Source organism: Narcine bancroftii, chromosome 14, assembly GCF_036971445.1.
Source record: "Narcine bancroftii isolate sNarBan1 chromosome 14, sNarBan1.hap1, whole genome shotgun sequence".
Lineage (NCBI taxonomy): Eukaryota > Metazoa > Chordata > Chondrichthyes > Torpediniformes > Narcinidae > Narcine > Narcine bancroftii.
Window position 1 is genome coordinate 46,347,198 of NC_091482.1, and position 27,702 is coordinate 46,374,899.

Here is a 27,702-nt window from a genome sequence, read left to right on the forward strand (position 1 = left end):
ACCAACGTCTCAAATTTCAACATAACATCCCAACTCCTACACTCAATACTTTGATTTATATGTGCTAAGATACCAAAAACTTTCTTTATAACCTTGTCCATATGGGACACCACCTTCAGGGAACAATGTATCAGTATTCTCAGATCTCTTTGCTCCTCCGCCCTCTTCAGTGCTTTACTGTGTCTGTCCGACCTTGGTTTCCCCTCCAAAATGCAACACCTCACATTTGTCTGCATTAAACTCCATCTGCCATTTACTGGCCCATTCTTCCTCGCTGTATCGTCAGCAAACTTGCTGATCCAATGCACCAAACAACAATGGTCCCCACACGGCACATCACTAGTCACGGGCCTCCAATCTGAGAAGCGGGCCATCCACTACCATCCTCTGTCTTCTCTCCCACAGCCAATTTTGAATCCAGTTTACCATGACTCCTTGAATACCCAGTGTCTGAACCTTCTGAACTAACCTCCCATGTGTCTCTTTTCCTTTAGCTCTCTCTCTCTCTCTCCCTTTCATTCCCTTAGTCTCCTTTCACAGAACCAAAATCAATTCTCACCTTTCCCCTTATCGCATCTAATTAACACCTTCTGCCATTGGCCTGGACCACTCCCCCCTGCCAGTCTTCCCTCTCTCTCCAGTCTTAATTCAGACACTTGCCTGCTTTTTGCTTATATCTTGCAAAAGGGCTCAGGCTCGAAATGCCGGAAGTATGTCTATTGTAAGTTAGAAAGCAAGCATTAACCATAGATATTTGTTGAACATCTGCAAAATAAATCTGAGCCACTACTTTTGCCAAATGGATCTTAAACAATGCATGTATATTAGCAAATGTCAGGGTTATTCTGATGTGACATTCATTTTAAAGCTACTGCTGTCCTTTTTCACGCCCATCACATCAGGTAACAATCAAGAGATCAGCTATGCAAGGGCAGCACAGTTAGCACACCGGGGTTACCGCACTGGCGATCGGGACCGGGGTTTGAATCCCGCACTGTCTATAAGGAGTTTATACGTTCTCCCCGTGTCTGCATGGGTTTCCTCCTACCTATCAAAGCATACTGGGGATTCGGTTTAATTGGGTGTTACGGACTCATGGGCTGTTACTGTGCTGTCTGTCTACATTTAACATTTAATTAAATATACACAGTTCTCATGTTTTTCCTCAATGCAGGTCAAGAACCCATGGCAAGTTATAAGATGAGACAAGAACATATCTCCCTTTGTTACATATTATTATGGTTATTCATCAGAGCTACATCTTCAAATTATCTTTTATCCCACCTTAGGGATGGAATTTATCCCACCTTAGGGATGGAATTTAATGTCTTGCTGTCATTCTCAACAAGGGGCCACATGCAACCCCTGGGGGCCACAGCATACTTAAGGGGGGGGGGGGGGGGGAGAGAGAGGACATGGACTGAAATTATAAAAAAATTTTATGACGTCAGTAAGAGTGCAGAAGAAACCATCTAAACTTGACTGCTTCACAGGGAAGGGCGCCCTTACACTTTGAGCAGATCCTTAAATGGGGCATAGCCACAAAAAAAAAGGTTGAGAATGGCTGATTTATAGATAATCCCAATCTTTTCACATTTTCCCCAAAATCATTTGAAGTTTAGCTGCCCTCTAGAAGAGCATGGGTTCGACCGAATTGGTCAAAAACTCAACACTAGAGTGCATCGTTCACGCTGCTCTTCTTTAGGCAGTGACGGTGATCTCAAAGCCGACCACAGTGTTACACTAACACCTCCAACTTGGACATGTGGAAAAGATCGATGTGCAGCAAGGTTATTTTTTTAATTTAGAGATGCAGCATGGTTACCAAGACCACACTGCCCAATTACACCCGTGTGACCAATTAGCCTACTAACCCGGGACGTTTTTGGACTGTGGGAGGAAAATCGTGGGAAGAACATAGGAACTTCTTACAGACAGCACTGGAGTCGAACCTGGGTCACTGGTGCTGTAATAGCGTTGTGCTAAATGCTACGCTGACCTTTCCGCCCATCTTAAAACAATTTTTTAAAGTTTTCCCTCATACTTGCTCAATTTAATCATTTCTGGATGCAAACGTATGGCATAGATTAGCCATACTGTTCGGCTCCGAATCATGGGTCCTCTACCGGCATCACCTACGGCTCCTAGAACGCTTCCACCAGCGTTGTCTCCGCTCCATCCTCAACATTCATTGGAGCGACTTCATCCCTAACATCGAAGTACTCGAGATGGCAGAGGCCGACAGCATCGAATCCACGCTGTTGAAGATCCAACTGCGCTGGGTAGGGCACATCTCCAGAATGGAGGACCATCACCTTCCCAAGATCGTGTTATATGGCGAGCTCTCCACTGGCAGAGGTGCACCAAAGAAGAGGTACAAGGATTGCCTAAAGAAATCTCTTGGTGCCTGCCCCATTGAGCACCGCCAGTGGGCTGATCTCGCCTCAAACTGCGCATCTTGGCGCCTCACAGTTCGGCGGGCAGCAACCTCCTTTGAAGAAGACCGCAGAGCCCACCTCACTGACAAAAGACAAAGGAGGAAAAACCCAACACCCAACCCCAACCCACCAATTTTCCCCTGCAACCATGTCTGCCTGTCCCGCATCAGACTTGTCAGTCACCAATGAGCCTGCAGCAGACGTGGACATACCCCTCCATAAATCTTCGTCCGTGAAGCCAAGCCAAAGAAGATCAATGAGATAAAATTGAGCCTCATGAACAGCTAAACGGTACTCACCACAATCCATTCAGCGATATTTTCATAAAGCTCTGGATCAAAGATTGCTTTCTTCAGCCTGGCCAATGGCCCATCGGCATCCACAAGTCTACATCTATTAAAGACATCGCAGTAGCCCTTGAAATCATTGCAGGGTGAGCCAGGCTGTAGCGAGATGGTTGTGTGATTGAAGTGTTTCTGCCATTTCTCCGATCCAGTACTTGCACACGTTGACGGATTAGCTGTCCAAAAAAATAAGATTATCAGGGAGTGTAGAAGAACTAGATGAATTTAATATGATTTGTTTTGGGTGAATGGCCAATGGCCAATTATTGTTAAGTGTTGGAGCAGGCCAGCATGAGCACAGTGCAGCTGGATGGTACACTTCTGCAAGATCCAAAGCTCTCATTTCTTTTGCATTCCAAATCAGAGCGAACCCGACCAGCTTCCGTGAAAGTGGGGACCCCCTGGAGGTAGCAGAAATTGATCGCCTACCAGGCATTTATGCCCGAAGAGGTCGTCCTTGGCACTAATGCCATTATGGAAGATGGGGACGAATCTGGAGTCTTCCTTCAGCTGTTTCACAGTCCAGCACGATTCAAAACTCTCTAGCTGGTCGGCATCAACATCGATTTCTCTGGCTTCTGCTAATCTGCTCTCCCTTCTCGTCACCCTGTTGTCTTTCCCCCAGCTCTCCACTCTTTCCCACCTAACCATTCGTCCTCCCTCCCCATCCACCTACTACCCCCTGCCTTTGAAGCCATGCTACTCCCCCAGCCCTGACCTTTTTGTTTGGATGCCTGCCGACATTTTTCCATACCTAAATGAAGGGCTCAAGCCTGAAAGTTGGTTATGTATCTCTATCATTGCTCTGTGCACTGTTTGACCTGCTGAGTTTCACCAGCATTATGTTTTTAGTTCAATCCCAGTGTCTGCAGACTTTTCGTGTTTTACTTCACAATTCAAAACTCGATGTGGAATTGTTGCAGTTTAACCTTGGGAAGGTGGAGGTCAGTTAAACGTCCACTTCATGCTGGTTTTGCAGCAGTTTCACACTACGTTGGTTACTTCCCTAAACACGTCCCCTTCACAAATGAGCCTCTGGGTTTGAAGGTCACACTGGAATTTCACACTTGGCTCTTCAGTCAAGAAGATCACAGCCAATGTACTAGAATACAGCCAGTGGCCAACAGCAGGAATGCCCAAATGCATCTACACTAAATGCATTCCAAGTCACTTCCATTTAGCTCCTGAAATCTCAATAAATGGCTCCGACCCAAAATATCAACATTTCCTTTCCCCCCCCCCTCACAGATGTTGCTCAGCCCAATGAGTTCCTCCAGCAGTTGGTTTCTATCACTCCAGCATCTGAAATCTCTGTGACCCACTGTCTGCTCTGACCACCCAACATCCCTCGACCCCAAACGCATTTCATTCTCCCCACATTACCAGCAACACATTTTCTATTTTCAATCAATGCTTCTGCTTTCTAGGAAGTCTGAGGAGATTTGGCATGTTGTTGAATATCAATCAAGCTTCTGCAGGTGTGTTGTGGGAAGTTGACTGACTGGTTGCATCAAGGCCTGGTTTGGGAATTCAAGACCTCAGGAATGCAGAAATCTGTAGAAAATGGCAAATATAGCCAGCTCCATTACAGGCTCCGACCTCCCACCTACTGAAGACATCTCTGTAAGGAGCAGCATCAAGAAGGCAGCCAACATCAAAAAGGACCCCCATTCCCCTGGTCACAACCTCTTCTTGCTGCTCCCTTCAGGCAGAAGGTACAGAAGACTGAAGCCCAGAGCCTCTAGGTTCAAGAACAGTTTTCCTGCAACAGCTGCCAGCCTCTTGAATCTCCTGTCACTACCTAAATCATACCACTACTGTGGGACAAAATTATAAAAAAAATGTTAAATGTAAAATTTAAACCTACAGCACAGTAGAAGGTCATTTCGGCCCATGAGCCCGTGCCGCCCAATAACATCCAATCCCTGGTACGTTTCGAACGGTGGGAAGAAACCGGAGCCCCCGAGGAAAATCCACGTGGACACAGGGACAAAGTACAAACTCCTTACAGACAGCGCAGGATTTGAACTCTGGTCCCAATCATTGACGTAACGGTGTTGCACAAACCGCTACGCTAACCATGCTGCCCAGCCTGACCTGTATGAAGCACCACTTTTTTGGAATAATTGTACTTGTGAATATTTATCAATCTATTTTTTATATTTATAATGTCCTTCCATTTGGGAGTAATTTAATGTATACTGTAGTTGTGTTTATTTTAAAAAACACTCCCGCTATAAAACAACTCCTAGGGTTGATGTAGCGGTCAGTGCAACGCTTTTAGAGCGCCAGCGATTGAAACCGGGGTTCGATCCTGTGCTGCCTGTAAAGAGTTGGTACTTTCTCCCCATGACTGCGTGGGTTTTCCCCGGGGGCTCCGGTTTCCTCCCACTGTTCGAAACATACCGAGGGTTGTAGGTTAATTAGGTGTAATTGGGCAGCAAGGGCTCATGGGCCAAAAGAGGTTTGTAACTATGCTGTATGTCTAAATTTTTTTTAAAGTACCTCATTGGCTGCAGCAATAAAGGAAATTGGTGCATATGTAAATTATATGATGCATATGACAATAAACTAATAAACTAAGGATCATTCCACCACACACTTACAACAACCAACTAATGCAGCAACCAGCATGTCTTTGGAAGATTTAGGACAACTCAGAGAGGGTCACGGGGAGGGGGGAAGGTGAAACAGAGAGAGTCATGGTGGTGGGTGGGGGGGGACGAGAGAGTCACGGGGGGAACGAGAGGGTCACGGGGGAAACGAGAGGGTCATGGGGGGAAACTGAGAGGTCACGGGGAAACGAGAGGGTCACGGGGGGAACGAGAGGCTTATGGGGGGAATGAAAGGGTCACGGGGAAGAACTGAGAGGGTTATAGGGAGAAGGTGAAAACTTTTGCTCATTTCAATATTACTTACATTTCTCCATGCAGCACACATGGCACAATTCTGAGTCGTCATCCTTCTTGTTACACGTACACTCCATGAGCTTATACTTCTCACAGATTGATCCAGAGCATTGCTTGTAGGGAAAAATATAAACCTTGAGTGGGTTGAAATCTATGACTACAATAGAAATTCCACAAAAAACACCAAATGGCAATCTTTTATTTGTTAAATTTGTTAAATAGAATAGCAAATGATTTTATAAGTGAATACAAAATAATCACATTTTATTTAAATTGACGACTACAAATTTTAATCGCCTAGTTTAAGACTGATGTGTTTTGACTTTTGACACTAATCCAACATTGTAGAAAAGATAAGGTGATACTGAGCACCACTGCACTGACCTGTGAAGAGTGGTCTGTCAAGTCAAGTTTATTGTTCTCTGATTGTACAAGCGCAACCTGATGAAATAGTGTTCTCCAGTCCCCAGTGCAAAACACACAGACAAAACACACAACCAGACAGAACACACATACAGGACAAGTATTCATCTCTACATATAAATACATAAATAAATTTTGTTTCATGCCTGAGAGTCTCAGATGGTCATTATGAACAGTTCCTTTGGGTGTTCAGCATTCTCACTGCCCACGGAAAGAAGCTGATCCTCAGCCTGGTGGTGCTGGCTCTGATACTCCTGCATCTCTTCCCTGATGGGAGGAGCTGAAAGATGCTCCGTGCAGGATTCCTGTGTCACAGTGATGGGTACTAGGTTCACTGTTATCTATTTTAATGTCTTGGATAACAACGTAGCTTGCACGGTTAGTAAGTTGGCAGATAACACCACAACTTGGTGACATAGTGGACAGCAAGGGTTCAGCGCTGCCGGAGCGCTGCTCCAGCACCTCAAGGGGCAGTTCTGGCACTTCCTTGTCGCCATTTTTTGGTGAGCTCTGTCACCTAAAAATTTAGCACTGCACCCTGGTGGACAGTGAAGAAGAGGATTGAGGTGATCGGGGAAAGTGGGCCAAGGAATGCCAGATGGAATTTAACTCAGACATGGGCAAGATATTGCATTTTGGTGCATTTAACCAGGGCAGGACTTGCACGGTGAATGGCAGAGTCTGGGGAGAGTTATATCAGGGTACAAGTACATAGTTTCATGAAAGTAATGGCACAGATAGTGATGAAATGGTAATAAAACACAATGCTGGAAAAACTCTGTCAGTCAAATAGAGCACTTTATGTAGCAAAGATAAAGATACATCACCAGTCTTTTGGGGTTGGTGTGAGCAAAATGTAGGCAGGTGTCCAAGCCGGGCTCAAGCCCGAAACGTCGATTCTGTATCTTTATCTTTGCTGCATAACGTATACTCTGTTTGACCTGCTGAGTTTCTCCAGCATTGTGTTTTTACTTCAACCATGGTACCTGCTAGTGATGGAAAGGCCTTTGGCATGCTTGCCTTCATTGGTCAGGAACTGAGTACAGGAGCAGGGAGGTCATGTTACTGCTGTGTAAGATGTTGGTGGGACTGCTCATGGAGTGTTGTGTGCAGTTTAGGTCACCCAGATACAGGCAAGATACCATGAAGTTGGAAAGGAAGCAGAAATGATTCATGAGAATGATGCTGGGACTGGTAGTTTGAATCTCAAGGAGAGGATGGATAGGCTGGGACTTGCAATGAGTTTATTGTCAAATACTTTGTACACTATACTTGTGCACCAAAACTTGCTGCAACTGGACAGGTATTCTGTTTAAAAAAACCCAATCGCTAAAACAAAGCGTGGTTAGGGAAACGCTGTTACAGCACCAGCAATTGGGGTTCGAATCCCGCGCTGTAATTCTCCCCATGTCTGCGTGGGTTTTCCCCCCAGGGGCTTCAGTTTCCTCCCAGTGTTTGAAACGTTCCAGGGTTGCAGGTCAATTAAGTGGCATGGACCCGTGGGCCGGAAAGGCCTGTTAACGTGGTGTATGTCTAAAACATTTTTTTAATTAAAACTTAAACAACTACAATAGTATGCTTAATTGAATTAAGGAGACAAATTCAAAAGAAAGACAGTTTATAAATATTTACAGTTATCTTAGTGCAAAATAAATGATATTTAAATGGTCCAGACAGTTCTTTAGTAGGGTTGGAGCAATCCTGGGTTAGTGTGGTGATTCAGGTGGTGGGTATGTGGAGAAAGCTGCCAGAGGAAGTAGAAGTGGGAACAACTGTAACTTTCAAAAGATATTCAGACAATTACAGGGATAGGAAAGGTTTAGAGAGGTATGGGCCAAATGCAGGCAATGGGACTAACTTGACTGGCATGGGCAAGATGGGCCGAAAGTCCGGTTGCCATGGTGTCAAACTCTGACTCTATGATAAATAGACCAATGCTAGTTCATTGTCTAAACACAAAGTGATCAAGAGCAGTCTCCACATCAAGTGCCTCAGAATATTTAAATGTACATTTTCAGATACATTTAAAAAGGGTGCCTATAATATTGTAAATTATAGAGTCATTTTGACCTGAAGCTTTATGTATATAATCACCTTTTCATTTGTTTATTGTGTCTAAGTTAAATACTGTGAAACAACTGTCTCAGCTCGACCTGCACCCTCATTAACTTGGATTAAGATTTTTTGTCTTCACAGATCCAAACACTTACCCCATTGATGCACACTTGGGTTTTCATATTACAGAGGGTAAAGTTGTCTTTGGGATCAGACGCTGGGCATGAAGCAATTACACCATTACAAGTTCCTTCCTTGGCACAATCAGACTCATTGCGGCATTTTTCAACAGCAGACTTGAAAGTACAGAATTTGGTACAACACGGTCCTTGACTCGGGCTGAGGTAGGATGCCAGAAGAGAAAATAAATAATCTTCCACATCACATGTAAATATTAATGAATCTCAAAGAACTGCAGTTGTTATATTTGTTTGCTTATTTGTTTTGCCCCTGTAAGGCACAGAGTCCTAAGAAACCAAATTCAGTTGAATTGATCACTCTGGTGGCCGTCGCTGGTATCTAGTATGTGCCAGTTCGACCAAGAGCAATCTTGACTGTCCCACTCCCTGTTCCATGTCCATTTGCCTTACAATTCATCAATCCTTCAAATATTTGAAGGATAGTAGCATGGCTAGCACAACACGATGACTGCGCCAGCAACTGGGGTTCGCATCCATTCTCCCCATGTCCTGGTCTTCTCCGGGTGCTTCATTTTCCTCCCACGCTCCAAAACAAGAAAACTTTGGGGGTTAGTAGGTGAATTGGATGCAATCGGCCAATATGTGTTTCAATGGCTGGAATTGACTTCCATCATGTTGTATGTACATTTTTAAAATTTAATTTAAAAAATCAATCCAACTTGCTTTTTGAAAGCAACATTGAATCTGCATCCTCCAGTTATGAAGGGAATAGATAGATTTCTGATCATAGCCACTCAATGATTTTAATAAATCAATCCTGCATATTTCGTATTCCATTGTAAATTTGTTCCTTCTGATTCTTTCACTCTTCCAATGGGATGAGATTCCCTTTATTTTCAAAGCACGAGATGTCAGTCATTAAAATTTGTTAATATTTCATAAAAATGAGTATGAGAATATTCTCATTTAAGATTAACCCTTCAAAATTAATTTTACCACACAATAATTGTTCAGGATAAAAAGATTAAAAGCACCTTATTTTATTTAACTCCAAACCAAATTTCTTCTCAAGTATTGAAAGGAACTAATGTTAGAATTGCAATACGGAAAAGCTTGAAAATTAGAATCCGACACACCACAGGTTCAGTGACTCGACAGGATCAGTCACGTTCCAATAACATCCCAACGTGACGCAAAGATCAAAATGGATCCATTTCCTCATTTCTCAAATTTTCCAGGTGCACGCTTGCACTTCGATTGAAACGCGACTGCAATGAGTGCGAGGCCCACTTTGCTCGATATGACGAGACAATGGCCCTGGCTTTCAATGCAGTCTTTTCTGGTACTGCAGTTTAAAGTGATCCATAGAGCACATATGTCTAAAGTTAAATTGTCTCGTTTCTATTCAGGCATATGTGACAAATGTGAAATTGTTGATACTTCTTTAGTTCATGTCTTCTGGATTTGCCCTGACTTAGAAGAATTTTGGAAAGATCTTTTCCCAAACACTATCGGTAATTCTTTAGTTAAAATTAGAACCTTGCCCTTTAATTACTCTTTTTGGATCTCCTCAAGATGTTGTATCACCGACTCCAACTCAAAGCTGAATTTTATTTTTTACATCATTGATGGCCAGACGTGCAACTTTGATGAAATGGAAAGATAAGGAAATGAAGGGATATTATGTCTTTTTTAACTCTAGAAAAAATTTGATATCAAGGATTCAAATGTTAAGTTCCAGAAGAGCCATTTATGGACAATTATCATCATCTCAAGATGCAAGGAATTTTGGCATGTGCTGTCTCTCTCCAAGTCGGTGTCACATAATTCAGACATGTCAACTTTCAACCTTGCTTAGAGGAAGGGGATTTTTTTTTGTTGATGTTAAATCTTATTGTTCTCATTGTGGCTTTGGATTTCCTTATTATGAGAATATTGTATAATGTTTTTTAAAAAGAATTCTGAATCTTGTACTGTTTAATCATTTTTATCGTAGAACATCAACAAAAATATTTTTAAAATGCCGTCTTGACCGTGAAAAAGAAAATTGGTCACGGGCACTGTCAGTAGGCTGCTCACCTGCAATCCTTCTTTGGTTTCAGCCTGCACTTCTTGTCATCCGCTTCATTTGCATTATGGCAGCAATCATCGTTACACTGGTCACTGTAACCACAATCGCACTGCTCCCCTTCTTCAACCAAACCATTGCCACAGATTGGCTTCCCAGATTCTCAAAAAAAATGAAATTCATTTTCCATATTAGTATCAAAATTCAGAGATTAGATGCAGCATTTAAGCAACTGGGTCACTGAAAGATCTTAAATTTAATTTCTATTTACAGGAGAGCCCCGCATTGAATTGTCCTTACACAATTCAAATTGTTAGCTAAAAATTTGAGACATGGAATAAAGAATTTATAATCATCAATACCGTCTAATAGTCAACCTCCAACCCCCCCTTCAACTTTATGGCCCCAAAATCGGGTGTTTTCGTATGACCCCTGTAAAAAAAAAAAATCGACACCCCAAAATTTGGCCAGAAAAATTGATCCAAAAAATAAATGTATATATAAAAAAATGGTAAACAAATTAACTTCTTCTCTCTCGTTCTTTGTGTCTGCACAGATTACACAGCTTCGCTAGTTTTCTAGGAATGCAACCTGTAATGCTGGGATTGTCACTTTTGCTAAATGAACAGCAAGACTTGTACTGCGTTACCCATTGTTACATCTGAAAATGCCAATGTTCAATTAACTACAGAGAGATTAAATCCTAAGTCCCAAATTGAACAAAAAAAATATACATTTTTCCTCTTTTCGTATAAACTGAAGTAATACACGGACACAATCCTTTATCTAGACATCTAAAATCCAGAAAGCTGCAAAAAGCGGCATTTTTTTCCTGGTGCTGTTACAGCAGAGGGAGAGAGAGAGAGAGACAGCAATGTGACTAGATTGGGCGAGGGGGGAGAGAGGGAGAAGGACGGCAGCGCGACTCGGGCGGGCGGGACTAGAGAGGCAGCAGCACGACTCGGGCGGGCAGGAGGGAGGCAGCAGTGCGACTCAGGTGGGTGAAGGGGGAGAGAGAGACAGCAGCACGACTCGGGGGAGTGAGGGGAGGAGAGAGAGATAGCAGCGCAACTCAGACGGGCGGGGGGGAGCATGACTCGGGTGGGCGGGGGGAGAGATACACCAGCGTGACTGGAAGGGGGTGGATACAGCAGGACAATTCGGGTGGGCTTAAATCTGGGGCAGCTGGCTTTGTTCTGAAATCCGGAAAAATCCGAAATTCGCAACACACTGTCCCACAAGGGTTCCGGATAAAAGATATGTACCTGTATCTGGTCTTCTGATGTAGAATTTCAGCAGAAATTACTTTAAAAAGTTTAATTTACTAATTTCGTAAAGCTGCTGGTTTTTATACTTACCAACAAAACAGACGTGCTTCTTCTTGTCAAGGACCTGGCTGATGTTTTTAATGCTACATATAGAGAATTTATTGTTGTTCTGTTTGTCACCAGATGTAGCTCGTGCATACATAATATAATTGCCTCTCTCTTTCAGCTCCCCTGACTTGGACTCTCCTGGGGTACATTCACTGCCAGAGTCATGCTGGGAAGATAAATAGAACAGTGTGCTTCATATTATTCACAGGTTGGAATGTAATCACAAGCATTGGACTTTGTGTCACGAGGTATCCATAAACACCATAATAAATGGCACAAATAGTCAAGATGGTACAAAATCTCTTTGAGAACCCTGCTCCAACACCAGTAGATAAAAATAATTTTCAAAGTTTACATTTTTCCCCCCACAAAAAGTGTTTTTTCAAATAATTTTGCTTCATAAGTCTCAGGCGGCAGTCAGCATAGAGGTTAACCCAGCGTTACTACGGCTAATTCTGCAAGGAATTTGTATATTGTGTCGTGTCTGTGTGGGTTTCCTCCCACCCTTCAAAACATACGGGGGTTAAACAGGATATTTAGGTGGCACAGGCCCGTGGGTCAGAAGGGCCTGTTACTGTGCTGTATGTAAAAATTTAAAATATAATACTCTATCCAACGAACAATTCACTCCTGCTACAGACGGCTGCACTGCCATCACAGAATCACTCCTTTGGCAGTTGAATATCTGTTAAAAAAAATCAACCATTTCCTTCAACAACTCTTCCGATGGATGCAGACGTGTGCCAAATATTTGGAGATTCAAGCATCATACAGTCAGGCCTGCAAGGAGAAAGCTCAGGAAAAATTCCCTTCGGATGGAATCACAGCCTGCTATATTTTTTATTTGGGAGAAGGGAACTTCTCCCCATAGCCTGGCAGGTATTCTCCTCTCAAATGCATTCTCAAATCAGATCATCTGGTCAGCAAATCCATCATTATCGGCAGGGTTTTGCTGCAGGCAAGCTTGCTGTCAAACTCAGCTATAATATTGAATATAATAATTTTTTTAAAAATTTTTAAAAGGGATAACAAATCATAACAGAGAGGAGTTGACTGAAAGGAAGAGAGGGTGCAGAGATTTACTAAAATGTTGTCTGGATTGCAGAATCTAGAAATCGGAGAAAGATTGAGTAGACTGGGTCTTTATTCATTGGAGCGCAGACTCGATAGAGGTATTTAAAATTATGAGGGTTTTTTTTTTAAATTATGAGGGGAGAAAGTTTTTTCTTTTCATCTTTTTTCCATGCTACAATTTTTTTTAAGAATTGATTATTGTTTAAGAATTTTTGATAATGTTACTAACTTTACTAATTTTTTATATTAAGTTTGAGTTAAATATATGTTTCATCTTAACTCCGTTTGTTAAATATATGCATTTAAGTTTGATTTAAATATGTTTTTTTAAGTCTGATATCTTAGTATTAATTACTTTTCTTTTTGTTAGTATTTTCATCGGTTATGTTTTTTTTTGTAAGTGGGTTTTTCTTTTTCTCACATATATTATTAACTTTATTAATTCTTCACTCTTTATTTTGGGGGGGAAAGGGGGGGTTGGACTAATTTGAGTTGGGTTATTAATGTGTAATAATTATTAGGGAGGGTATAGTTTATTTAGATTACTGATACTGTATTGTAATTTTATTATTTTATTCTTAATTTTTTTTAATGTAATCCTATATGTTATTCATGTTATAAAATCTTAAATAAAGTTTAAAATTATGAGGGGGATAGACATGAACAGGCTCTTCCCCTTGAGGGTAGGTGATGTTGGAATGAGGGGTCATGTTAAGGGTGAGGGGGCAAAAGTTCAGAAATAACATGAGAGGAAGCTTCTTCACTCAGAGAGTGGTGGCTGAGTGGAATGACCTTCCGGAAGAGATGGTTGCAGCAGGGTCAATTTTGTCATTTAAGAGAAGGTTGGGTAAGTACATGGATTTGAGGGGATTGGAGGGTTATGGAAAGGGAGCAGATAGGTGGAACTAGTGGAGTTCACTTAAATCAGTGCGGACTAGAGGGGCCAAGATGGCCTGTTTCCGTACTGTAATTGATGTATGGTTATATGGGAAGAGTACAGAGAAGTCTGGAGCACAAATATACAAATGAAGAATTCTTTTCACATCACAGCAGCCAGGGAATTTTTAAAAAAATGTATTTCCATAACCAGCAGCCAAGAAACAATTAGGTTATCATAAAAATTCATCAGGTTCATAAATGTTTTTCAGGAAGAAAAATTTGCCGTCTGGCTTAATTTGTCATTACAGACCCACTAAATGGGTCTGAGAACTGCTAAAGTGGTGAAGCAAGCCAAAGATCTTAGCCAATTATGGATTGACAATCAATTTCTGCCTTGCCACTGATACCCATGTCTCATAAATAAAGAAACAAAGATGCTCTGTGGTGATGTGAAAGGTGCTGCATTTATGCTTTATGATAGGAGAGGATCTCATTACATCTGCATTCTTTTTTGTTGCCTGTGGAAACTCTGTTCCCCTTTCTCTTGCATTCAGGAGCCAGTGCATCCCACTGAGGTATTGAACAAATGCTGATTGCAAGGATGGGCTTCTGTGGAGACTCTAAAGCAACCATTCTCAACAGGGTCCACAGCACAATGAAGTAAAAGCCTTGCTTTCTTTTCACCTCACAGAACAGAAATATTTTATGGAGTCAGTAGGAGAAGGGCATGGCAGAAACCCAAACAGGGAAGGGGACCCTCAAACTTTGAGCAGAGCTCTGGGGTGGGGGGAGGGGTGGGCTATAGCTGAAAAAAGGTTGAAAATGGCTGTTTAATTTTTTTTTTTAATGTGGTTTACACTTGAGATAGGACAGGTCTGACCACTGAAAACGCACGACCAACCATGCAAGCATGCTAATAGAGAACAGTGCGTACTTGCACAAAATTTCAAAATCTTCACTTCTATCAGCTCCCATACTTACTTATAAATGCATGTACAACAGTTGTCACAAGTAGAACTGACATAATTCAAAGCTTTATGTAGACAAGACACAGGATACCAATTTGTTACACTGAAGTCAAATGTTAGAGCCACAAGTAAACTTAACTTCTAAAAGCATTTTATTTTAAAATGTTTGGAGCAACTGCAATCTGCACAAGTCTAGTTTATTGTCATCCAATGGTACAAGTACAATTCGACAAAACAACGTTCTCCGGTCCTCGGTGAAAAACATGCCCACACATTCTGACATAGCACACATACATAGACAAACAATACATATGCAGGACAAATATTCATCTGTACAAATAAATCAATAGTTTCATGAATAGGAGAGTCTTGGATATCAGATGTGATAGCAACACTTAAGAGGCACTTGGACAGAGCCATGAACAAGCAGGGATTTAACCACATGCAGGCAGGTTGTTCAATATTCTCATTGCCTGTGGGAAGAAGCTGTCCCTCAGCCTGGTAAAACTCTGATCCTCCTGTATCTCTTTCTCAACAGGAGCAACTGAAAGATGATATATGCGGGCTGGAAGGGGTCCTAGGTGATTTTGCACGCCCTCTTCAGACAATGATCCTGGTAGTTCACATCGATGGGAGAAGGAGACTCTAGTGATCCTCTCTGCCACTCTTACAATCCTGTGGATTGACCTCCAATCCATTTCTCTGCAGCAACCATACCACACCAATGCAGCCGGAAGGGCGCTCTCGATAGAGCTCCAGTAGAAGGTTAGGTTCTAAATGATCGCAGGAAGGACTTGTAACTGATCGCGGTAAGATCTTGTCCTAGACCTTTCTGTAGAACAGGGGGAATCATATACCCCTAAAACACTGAAGGTGTTGAGATTAGGACCAAAGTGATGGGCTGATCATGCTTGATTGGACCAAAGCTTTGACTTCACCCCTATCGCCACCCTGCAGAGCTGAGCAGTTTGCAGGTGGCAACTCAGCCTCAGGTGATGGAGCGCGGCTCCACCCCAAACTGTCCTGACAAGTAGCCTGCTGACATTTTATGATAATCCAGATGCAAAATTTAAATATTTAAATAGTTAAGCCAAATATTGAATTTTTTTTTAAAAATCATCTTAAAATAGATGTGATAGCAATGAGGCACTTGGACAGAGCCATGAACAAGCAGGGATTTAACCACATGCAGGTAGCTGAACAATTTAAATTAGCATTCTGGTCAGCACAGACATTGTGGGCCAAAGGGCCTGTTCCTATACTGTACTGTGTTCTATCTGGTGTAAAGTAATTGGGGGGAAAAAAATGACATCAATGCACAAAACAAACAAACCGTCGTTTTCCCCTGCAGATTGCAGAAGGATTATCTCTGACCCTTCAATACAGATTAATTAGTAATTCTCTTTTAACACACAGGTGGATCCAGGAAATGAGCTAGACATCAGATGAACAATCATCTGACCCCCGGGACTTTCCACGATAAGGCAGGGGTCTAAAAGTATGGAATGTGCTGACCGATGAGGAGGACTTTGTAGGTGGTTTGTAAGGATGGCTGAGATTGATGTCTTCAATGTTAACCATACATTCCTCTCCAGGGAACCTCTTCGACATGTCATGCTTCCACCTCATTTTAGTCTAGATTTCCAGTTTGATTGCACTGGATTTGATGCACTTTAATTTTTTTTTTATAATTAAAATGGTTAGGAATATAAACACTTTCTGATGCTAGAAAAAAAACACAGAAATGCTGGAGAAACTCAGCAGGTCAGATTTATTGTTGGAGTACATACATGGCATCATGTTCAACCCTGAGATTCTTTTTTCCTGAAGGCGAGGCATTCATTGGTAGTGTTAAAAAAATTCACTCCATATACACGTGTAAACAAATAAAGAAATACAAACAAACTGATTGCGCAATACAGAGAGAGAAAGAGAAAAAAATCAATAAAGTGCAAAAGTAAGAGACCTTAAACAAGTCTCTAGTTACATTTGTTGTTGAGTCTGAGGGTGGAGAGTCGCACAGTCTCCACAGGTGATAAAGATACTGTACATATCCAATGTTTTGGACCTAAGCTCTTCTTCGAGGTATGGTCGCTGCGTGACCTGCTGAGTTCTTCCAATATTTTTGTGTTTTCACTTCAATAACTCAGCGTCTGCAGACTTTCATGTTTCACTCCTTACAATAGGAGAGTTTGTGATAACTTTCATGACTTCAACATCATTCAAAATAATGAAATCATTTCCAACGGTAATTCCCATTTTAATTTGGAAAAAAAACTGTAGCAGCAATTTAAGAATGATTTTGTAACCAAACTAGAGTCACGTTCGATGGAATACTTACAGGAGAACCAAAGTTGTGGCCGATTTCATGAGCAAAGGTGATGTGCGAGACCTTGGGAGGGACGTGAGAACCGTAGTTTTGGACGGTGATGATTCCAGTGTTCAGTGACTTCTTCTTGCCATCAGAATAAAGTTTGTTTTTCTCACAAATTCCCCCAGAGTTTCCTATTTTGTGGAAAATAGAACAAATGGATCGTGCAACAGATCATTAATACATTAAAAATATGGAACATTTCTGAAGTTGTGCAGACCCAACAAAACCTGACCATCAGGGTGACAGAAACAAGAATGAGTTCAGTGCAAGGATGGAGATTTCCAGACCATCTCTGGGCGATAATAAACAGGAATATTTTTTTTTTGACAATAGATACCCTTATTGTGAGCAGGAACCTAATTACCTTGCTAATTATTACAGCAAAATACTTTCTTTCTTTCAATTTCCCAATAAACTCTCAGTAACCCATGTTAAAAAGAGACCGGATTTCCTTTTAAATGAGGGTTCTTGTTAACCCTCTCATTAAAAAGCAAATTTCTTCAAGAAAATAATTCCAACTAAATATAAACCATTAAATCTACATGAATCGCAGGGGTGTTACAGTTCAGGAAGGGCTTACATAGATATAGTTCAATCTGCTGTTATATATTTTGCTGCATACTTTTCCTCTCTGTACATGCGCAGTTTAACGTTGAGCTTTCATGATCGATGCTCATCTCATTACAAGTTTTATAAAACCTCAGTACCATTGTCCAAGGTCTGTGGGAATGGTGAAGTTGGCTTTCCTTCTCGCTCCCTTGATGCTTCAGTCATTTGGTTTTCTCAGTTATGTTTCCCAAAGCACAGTTCGGTTTCCTTAGAGCCTCATCTTCATGCCAGCGTTACTCATTCCAACAGGGACCGACCTTTTTCAGCATGTATTTAAAATGTGGGCCGGCTGTGGACGGTATGGAATCTTTTGGTGCTCATTACTAAAAATGTATAAAGCTGCTAGTTCCTCTCTGCAATGTCAAAAAATTCAAGCCAACTGTTTCCTGGCAGGATTTAACAGCACTTATCCTGTGGTTGGGACTGGGGGGCTCTCGTAGAGAAGCGGAACATAGCTGAGTTTTTAGAAATATCGCTTGATATTTTCTGGATATTAAAAGAACAAGATCAAGCTAAATAGATTTAAACAATAGATCAAGCAGATTAGGAGAAGAGGGCAAGGGTCACAGGCCTTTTGTGGTTAACTTGCTTATTTCACCATAAACTTCCTTTGTTTGCACATTGCATCTAATTCATTGCAGCTTCTGGAGATGTGCATCCTTCTTCCTGTAATGGTCTTTGCAGTTTTAAGTATCAGGCACACGAATAATTCAGAACTGAGGGCAGAATCATAATCAAGCATTGCGGGTTAGACCAGACCACACCACGTGTTCAGACAAGAAAAGGGCCTGGATGAATTTCTGTTGCCACTGAGGTCAGAGTCACATAGAGGTAGAGAGCATGGAAATAGTTCCTTTGGCCCAATGCATCCATGTCAGCCAAGTTGCCCTTCTAATTCTCTGCTTGACCCACATTAAATGTTAAACTGTCAAATTTAAGAACGTCTGTATCCTGTTAGGCATGGGCTTTAGTAGACGATGAAAATGAGCATGGCATAGGTCAGTTTTCTGCTCAAACACATGAAAGCAGATCAAAATGAATGAAGCACCCAGAAATTCAAACACAAAGTTTTACGCTTTAACAAGTCTTTCTTTTTTAACAGTTTGACTAGGTTTATTGATGCAGTTTAAAATTTCTGATTAAAGCCTTAGAAACTTGTGTAAATTTTCCAATAACCTCCTTTCAACGAACTCAAAGGGTTCCTTTTGCCTGCTGTGTTATAACCGTGCTCCAATCCTGCTAAATGCCCCAGATGAAGGAACGTTTTTGGATCATACACTTCACAGCGAGCAGCTGAGTCAGAGCATGTCCATTATTCCATCAAATCTCTAAAAATGCTTGAATCATTGCAAGTAGCCAATTAATTGGTAATATTGGTACAGGTTGAATCTTTGGCTTGGCTTCACGGATGAAGATTTATGGAGGGGTAAATGTCCACGTCAGCTGCAGACTCGTTTGTGGCTGACAAGCCCGATGCGGGACAGGCAGACACGGTTGCAGTGGTTGCAGGGGAAAATTGGTTGGTTGGGGTTGGGTTTTTCCTCCTTTGCCTTTTGTCAGTGAGGTGGGCTCTTCTTCAAAGGAGGTTGCTGCCCGCCAAACTGTGAATACTTCTTATACAAATACCCAAAATCCGAAATGATCCAAAATCCAAAACTTTTCTCGTCCTTGGTCCCACCAGGTAATACGTAATAGAGTTCAGAAATCCCGACTGGAGAACGGGACATAACAGACATTAGTCGTGCATTATTGAGTGTATATTTTTCAATGTATGTCTACTTCAGTTAATTTGCACATATGTAAATATTTGTATTGTGAATGCATGCATCTTTAAGTCTGAGTGAATGAGTGCTTTTTTTTTTGAATGGTGTTCCAAAGTCCGAAAAAAATCCAAAGAACTTCTGGTCCCAGCCATTTTGAATAAGGAGTATTCAACATGTATATTAATTGGTGGGTGACACAGATAGTGTGATGCTGTTACAGCGCATGCAACCTATATTCGAATCCAGCGCTGTCTCTAAGGAGTTTGTACGTTGCCCCATGGGTTTCCTCTGGGTGCTCCAGATTCCCCCCCTCTTCAAAAATGTACGGGGGGGATTGCAGATCAATTGGGATATTTGTACGGTACGAGCTCATGGGCCGGAAGGTCCTGTTACTGCTCTGTACATCTAAATTTAAATTTAAAAATAAAATTATCATGCTTAAAAGTAGATGGCGATGATAACATTGGGGAAATGTACAGAAGACATGGGAGGCCTCACTGCATGACAAGGATAGGGTTGGGTTTGGTAGGGAGGCGGAAGGGGAGGAGAGAGTTGGAAGTGGAGTGTGCCTCTTTCAGGTAGCAGATCAATGGTTAGTAATTAAGTGGTGAAAGAGGGGACAGGAAAAGGGTTCCACTTCATGGCCGGAGTGGTTGAATGGGTAAAGAGCTGGCTCTCTGAAGGGAGGTGGGAGAGAACTATGACAGATTACATCAAGGCCCAATGGAAGCACATTGGTAATAATGGACTCCATGGCTTGAGATCTGCTGAGGAACGTCCACTTTTAAGAATGAAGCAGAGAAGCATGAGCACCAGCACAGAAACAGTCCAATCACCCCATCTAGACTGTGCTGGACTATTCTGCCTAGTCCCGTAGCACCCCATACTCCTCCCCTCCACGCACTTCATTCACCAGTTCAGCTGGCATCTCGTTCCACTCTCTCACCACTCCCTTTTAAACATTTCACCATTCCAAGGTGCGTCAGAAACACAAAAGAACTGCTGGAAATGTGCTGAACCAATCAGCTAATGTTTCATTTGGACGGCTTTTGATTATTGAGGGCAAATCTTAGCTCTCTCCACAGATGCTGCTGAGTATTTGGAATCTGGTTTTGTCATTTAATTCAAGGAGACCAAGTCACTGTAAACAGCATGAAGTTTCAGATAGTTACCTGCTGGTGCTCCAACCCACGCCAGGCCCAAGACGCCGTCATCAAAGTCACGATCCGTGAACACGTAGGCTAAGCAATAATCATCGTGATTCTGCTCTGAATTAAGTTCGAGGAATTTTTCCACTCCGATGTTTGCAAACCTAAATGGGTTGCTTTTATCTTTCTCATCACTTGTGGTGTTGATCTGAAAAGCAATGTTACTGGTGAGAGAGATCAAGGTAGAACAGCAAGGACAAAGAGTTCTACTGCAACTGAATGAGAGGGATTCCATTCCATTACATAGGAAAACTCCTGATCAAACACACTAGAGGTTTAGTGGTAGTGAATAATTGTTATGCCATCACAAATTACACTCTTAGGCTACTACACTGTAGTCTGCCGGTGAACTCTGGCTGTCAATGGGAGTGCGGGAGCTGAGGCCTTGAGGCGGAAAAGGGAGTCTAGGAATCAGAGAGGGGGTTATTGGAGTTTCACTGTAGAATCTGAGTGCGATATTGCGTGGAAATGGTCCCTTCCGTCTAACTGCCCCATGCCGACCAAAATGACCATCTTTTGGACCATATCCTTGCCGGGGACGGTGGTGGAGGCTGAAACATTGGGGGCATTTAAGAGACTCTTAGACAAACACATGGAAGAAAGAAAAATAGAGGGTAGGGAGGGTTTCGTTTTCCTTTAAAGAGAGGAATATATGGGTTGGCTCAACACTGAGGGCTGAAGAGCCTGTACTGTGCTGTATTGTTCTATGTTCTGGCCCTCTCAATCCATCCTATCCATGTATCCGTCCAAATTTTTTTTAAACATTGCCATAGCACTTGCCTCAACCACCTCCTCCAGCTGCCCGTTCCACACACATCCACCACCCTCTGTATAAAAAAAAAGTTACTCCCGAGTTCCTGTTAAATCTCTCCGCCTCACCTTAAACCCATATCCCCCGGTTACTGATTCCCTGACTCTGGGCAAAAGACTCCCTGTGTTCATCCGATTAATTCCTCTCATGACTGTGTACACCCCTCATCCTCCTGCACCCCAGCCTGCTCAACCTCCCTCGACAGACTTGGCCCTGGGTCGTGGCAACATCCTCGACTATGTGCTCATGGCTTTGCTAATGACCACAAAATTAATGCACTTTCCTGCAATAGTTCCTCTACCGTCAGGTGTCCTGTACACGTATATCCATCTACTCTGATCTTAACACCACTATTATCTCAAACACTTCTGGTATTTGGCATCCTTAAGCTTAACACATAGACACAAATCCGTGTTATATTTAGAAAGAGGATAGGTAAACGAGATCACATGCTGGAGTACTTGCCCAATTTTTAAAATGACAACCCCACTTATTAAAGCTGCAAACTTAATAGACTCCAACCCACTGAAGCAGAGAGACTGCAAAAAATAAAAATGCATCTAAATCCAAGGATTTCATTCAAAGGATATCAGCAGAGATAATTCCAAGGCCCATCCTAATGGAAGTCATTTGGACAAGAGGATCTATTCTTCCCAATTTGGTTTGGTTAACAATCCCACTTCCAAATTACAAAAAGTAGAAAGGCCAGACAGCCGACAATAATTGGAGCAAATTGTGAAATGTAATTTTTAATGACGATTATCAGATGTGAATATTGATCACCTAAAAATAGAAACATGTAACCAACATAACCAACATAGTTTGATCCAAGGAAACACCATGCAAACGTTAAAATAATACTTACTCGCACCCTCTTCACCATAAAACTGATATTTCTAATTCCTTGAAAATCTGTTGTCTGGTAAATTGTATCAATTGCTTTAACGTGACTAGAAATCTGGAATTGAAAATGTAAGTTTTTACTTCCAAACCACAGATACTAAAATAGGACAATTCTCTTGCTCAAATACCTCGGTTATGTTTTTTTTAAAGTTCCTTTTTTAAAACTCCAAGTGTTTATTATTTTATTATATTATATATTACATTATATATTATTAAATTATACATTTTGAAAGCATGGAGTATTTCAAACTGCAGTAAAACCCCTGGTACCCGGTACCTATGGGGATTGGTAGATGCTGGATAAGTGAATTTTCTGGTTATTTGAGACTGCATGTTGCGTGATTGACAAACTAACGGTGAGGTGCTCCAACTTTAAACATTTGTATTTTTTTACCTATTTATTTTTTGAGATTTTTTTTTCCTCAGTTGCTGGAGGCTGTAGTTGCCAAAATTCCAGATAACAGGGGTTTTACTGTAGTTTTAATATAATTTGTCTCAATTGACAATGTGGTTCCATCACAAATCAAACAATCCAAGTTATTGTTACAAGTAGCATAATTAATGAAGGAATATGCATCTTGCATAAAATGGATAACCCCAATACTATTCACCACTTTCAACAAAAACAGTAATTACAAGAGAAAATTAAATCTTTTCAAACTGAAATGCAGTAACAGCTAAATTATTTGTGACTTCTCTAATGGGCACACTTCAGTAATGCCTAGCACCATGGAGATAGCCAGTGGGCAGAACTGTTGCACTCTTTATTAAAGCTCAATGATTCATATCACTGTGTGGTCCTTTGCCGTTTGGGATCCAAAATTAGCTCACTAGCAGTTTCTCACACCTCACTTTTGAAAATAAATTATTGAAGTAAAGGAGTAATGCTCTTCCCTAGATGGAGAAAATTACTCTAAATTTGATCTATTGTGCAAAATTTTATTAACATTAGAAAATACATTTTGTTGCACTCTCTCTTTACCAATAACAAAGTCAATACAGTTGGAAATAAATAACTGACTTATTTGATTCAAACTCAATAGACTCATTTATTTAAATTTAACGCCAAACTGGTCACATACTCTTTCAAACAACTCCAGGGCAAAATTCTGTGTCAGTAACGCAACTTGCTTGTACAGAATTCAGCTCAACAAATGACATTCGTGTTTTTTTTCTCTGAGAAGGAAATTATTCCTCATCTCTTTCATTCTCTACAACCAAATAGCTCGTTCAACTATTGGGAATTCAGACCTGCAAACATCTAATGACAGAACAATACAAATCTTTGTTCTACTTATCATATTTTATACACATCTTGTGGAGTCTTCAAAAATCCATGAATTTGGCAAATTTACTATTCAATATCAAAACATCTAATAAAACAAGTTTGATTTTATTACATGCAAAAATACACAATAGATGAATAAAATATTTTTGAATGGAACAATTTAGCTTGCCCATTCGTACCTGAGCTATTACTGCCTCTCTCGAACCATAATACTCGAAGAACAGATGATCAGTTTGAATGAAGAGCTGACATGTGTTTTTCTCCTCTGACGCTGCCCGACGTTTCCTCAGAATAATTGGTACTTGAGCATGTTCATGTTCATGTTCAAAATCCACAGGCTTCTGCAAAGAAGATTTGGTGACGTCAATCTTCTTGTAACAACAGAAAAATTCTGCTACAGATTTTCAAGTAGTGTATACCAGCCTCAAAGGAATCACCAAGCTTTTCATTTCTTGCAGAATAAAGGTATCATTGTATTTACCGCATTTATCTAAATATGCAGTTTGACTAAATGGAAGAAAACAATAACTTTCGTTTAACAGTGAGACAGTAGTAGATTCAACAAAACCACTTTCATGGGGCGCCACGCTTGGAATAGCGGTTAGTGCAACGCTGTTACAGCACCAGAGGTTTGAACCCTGCGCTGTCTGTAAGGAGTTTGTACATTCTCCCCATGTCTGCGTGGGTTTTCCCCAGGGGCTCCAGTTTCCTGCCACCATTCAAAACATTGTACGAATTTGGCGGCACGGACTCATGGGCCGAAATGGGCTCTATGTCTAAATTAACATTTAAGTTTATAGATAGAAGTACATAATTTTTATACACTTGTCAAATCCAAGCATGAATGCAACCCTTTGAAGTGTCTCCTTGAATTTGAATTAATTTGAACTGAGAATGCAGAAGACAGTATGCCAACTTAGAACATTACAGAACAATACAGGTCTTTCATCCCACAACATTGTGCTGACCTATAGAAACCTCCTCCACAACACTTCAAGTTGTTGGTGAAAATGGGCAGCCAATTCGAAGATCCACAGATATCAGAGAACTAAAGTCAATAACATTAGTTGAGGTACAACAATTAAATCTTCCATGCTTTTCTTTGAATATTACCATGGAACTTCCAATTGAGAAGGTTGCAGGACATCGGGATAACTTCTCATCTGAAAAGATTTATCCTTGGCAGTGCAGAACTTGGGCAGTATTAGGTTCTCATGCTGTTAGAGAAGAAAAGGCTGGAAACCTCTGATTTGAGGTGTATTTTATCTGGATTGCATTTAGTGAAACAAGTGACACATTACAAATGGGATCCAGAGTAGAGATCCAAATTGCTCACCTGTGATGTGGGCTCTTCGACAGAAAGCATCTGGTACTTTTTCATTCTTTCAAAAACTGACTGGTCCGCACATCCTCCTTCTGGCCCATATTTGTGAGGGTATTCTAGGGAAGACAAAATGCACATTCCAGCACATTTAAGTAAACAGGAGATATGCAGGCGCTGGGGTCTAGAGTGGTACTTGCTTTATTGAGCACCTTCGTTGTCTGCTGCAACAGCAAGGACCTCCCAGTGGCCATCCATTTCAATTTCACACACCACTGCAACACTGATACACCTGTCCGAGGCCCCGTGAAATGGCAGGTTGTGGCCATTCATAAACTGGTAAAACACAACCTTATATTCTATCTAAGCAGTCAACTTCTCTAGTTAACTCTGTCATGGCCTCACACCTACATGTGTTTTGTGTAAAGCTTGTCACTACTGGCGACTCACCAGAGGTCATGCTCGGATTTCCAAACAAACCTGAACAAGCCAACCTATTGAGACCAAGAGCAACTTCAAAGCCAGGTGCAAGATGCAGCCAATGCGAGTTTTGATTAATTAATTCGGAATGTAAAGAAGGCTCGCCTAATTAACTAAAGACACAGCTTAATATGGTTTATTCTTGGTTCTGTCGGAGAATTCAGTAACTACAACTGGGATGTTAAGCATGAGGCCACGTCAACTCCCTCTCCCAGTCTCTCGCTTTCCCCGAATTCTCAGACTCCCTTCCTTCCATCCCTCCACCCCCCTTCGCTTCCTTCTCCTATCAAAGAGCTATCATTCACAATCCTCTGGCCCTTATCCTCCTTCTCCCCCTCCCCACTTGTTATCCATCTGCTCATCTGTGCTCCTCCCCCTTCTCTTCCATTCCATTCCTCTCTCCCCCCCCCCCAACCTTATCCACACATCTGCCTTATCACACCTGAAGAGGTCAGGCCCAACAGGTCGACTACCTTTTGCTTTCTATGGATGCTGCGTGACCTGCTGAGTTTCTCCAGCACTTTTGTGTGATGTTCTAGCAAATCTGCAGTTACATTTCAAGAGAGCCCATCTGCAATGCACCACATGACAGATTGTCTGAATGTTTTTTTGTAAATCAGGTCAATTTTTAGAATCAGCAGAAACAAAATTTGCACTTATTAATAAATTAAATGTTTTTCCTGCTATTCATTTGTCATTGAATAATCTACATAAATGTGACATGCTTAAAAAAAAACGATTGAATTTTCTTCCAAAAAGATTGTATATGTATACATGACCAAACAGCATGAAAAAAAGTTCCAACTGTGTCACCACATCTGATTCATTAAAACCATATTTTTTTTTAATTTTTCAGTTGTCAAATTTAATTGATGTAAAAAATTGTAATTAATCATTGCATAACGTGCATTTATCAATCTAGTTACAGATATTTAACCAATCCTCTTCAGAAAAAATAAAACCAATATCCACTTCCCATTTAGAATATCTGTTCAAGATTAAAATAGCTTTAGACCCAACAGTATTTTTATTGGGTAGTTTGCAACCTCTGAAAAGCTTGAGATTAGATCAATTTCAACTTGCTTTTGTATATTTAGCTTTATCCGTAGTGAAAAAATGTATTGCTAGTACGTGGAAAGATACAAATATGATTGATATTAATAAATGGAAAAAATTATGTATGTTTTGCATGATAATTATAATTTTTTTATTAATAATGTTGTTATACTCAGAATATTTACATTTCAATTTATATTGATTAGATTTTAATGTATATTTAACATTTTTTTTTAAATATTCTTTCTTTTTTTATGGCTCTCCTTAGGAGAGTTGGCTGAAGTGGGGGGGGGTTCTTTTCTTTTTTTTCTATATTAAAAAAAATGTTCATGTTCATGATATGTCATATATTATTTGTTTTTTGAATGAATAAATAAAGTTTAAAAAAAAAGAACACAAAAGACCACTCCCCACTACATATCAATCCTCAAATATAGATAAAGTGAAGAGCACAAAGTTCTTTGGTGTCCATTTAAAGGATGACTTATCCTGGACCCACTATATTACTCATTAGTCTTGAAGGTACAGCAGCTCCTTTTTATTGTTGGCAACAGAATGCACAACGTAAACTTTTTTCTTCAGACCATAAGACATAGGAGCAAAAATAGGCTATTCAACCCATCGAGTCTGCCCCGCCATTCAGTCATGAGCTGATCCATTTTCCCACTCAGCCCCACTGTCCGGGCTTCTCCCCATAACCTTTGATGCCTTGGATAATCAAGAACCTACCAACCTCTGCCTTAACTGTCCCAATGACCTGGTCTCCACAACCACCTGTGGCAACAAATTCCACTTTGCAGCAAAATGACGTATTACAAATATTCCAGTTATCAGAATCGCCAAGGCCTAGGCAGCTACAATAATGCAGGTATGTGGATTAATAACAATACACCTGTTGCGTGCTGTATGATTTTACCACCATGACTCTAAAAGAACCCATTCTGAAGAAATGATACACGGAAATGGTCTCATCTTGGGCAAACAATATTTTAGCCCAATCTTAAACATAAAATTCAAATTTTAAATTGTCTGGGTGGCGTAAAAATTTAGTTTGAAACTTGTCAACAGGACACATTTTATTTATAGCACAGTCAAAGCAGATTCCAGGCAAATTAACCTCCAACCCCCATATGTTTTGAATGGTGAGAGGGAACCAGAGCCCCCAGAGGAAACCCACGCAGACACGGGGAGAACGTGCAAGCTCCTTACACACAG

At 41.0% G+C, this 27,702-nt stretch overlaps 1 protein-coding gene across 4 annotated transcripts in view; it reads right to left on the reverse strand.

Annotated features, from left to right (window-relative positions):
* Positions 1-27,702, reverse strand: part of adam10a (ADAM metallopeptidase domain 10a) — a 135,829-nt gene that overhangs the window by 13,133 nt on the left and 94,994 nt on the right. For all 4 annotated transcript variants that reach the window (XM_069911535.1, XM_069911536.1, XM_069911538.1 and 1 more), the window contains 10 exons: positions 24,967-25,070; positions 23,810-23,971; positions 22,305-22,397; positions 20,593-20,776; positions 17,016-17,179; positions 11,736-11,919; positions 10,389-10,539; positions 8,325-8,508; positions 5,702-5,804; positions 2,738-2,958 (listed from right to left, as the gene is read on the reverse strand). In XM_069911535.1, coding sequence (XP_069767636.1) covers positions 2,738-2,958; positions 5,702-5,804; positions 8,325-8,508; positions 10,389-10,539; positions 11,736-11,919; positions 17,016-17,179; positions 20,593-20,776; positions 22,305-22,397; positions 23,810-23,971; positions 24,967-25,070 — 1,550 coding nt within the window. The remainder of the gene's footprint in view (positions 1-2,737; positions 2,959-5,701; positions 5,805-8,324; positions 8,509-10,388; positions 10,540-11,735; positions 11,920-17,015; positions 17,180-20,592; positions 20,777-22,304; positions 22,398-23,809; positions 23,972-24,966; positions 25,071-27,702) is intronic.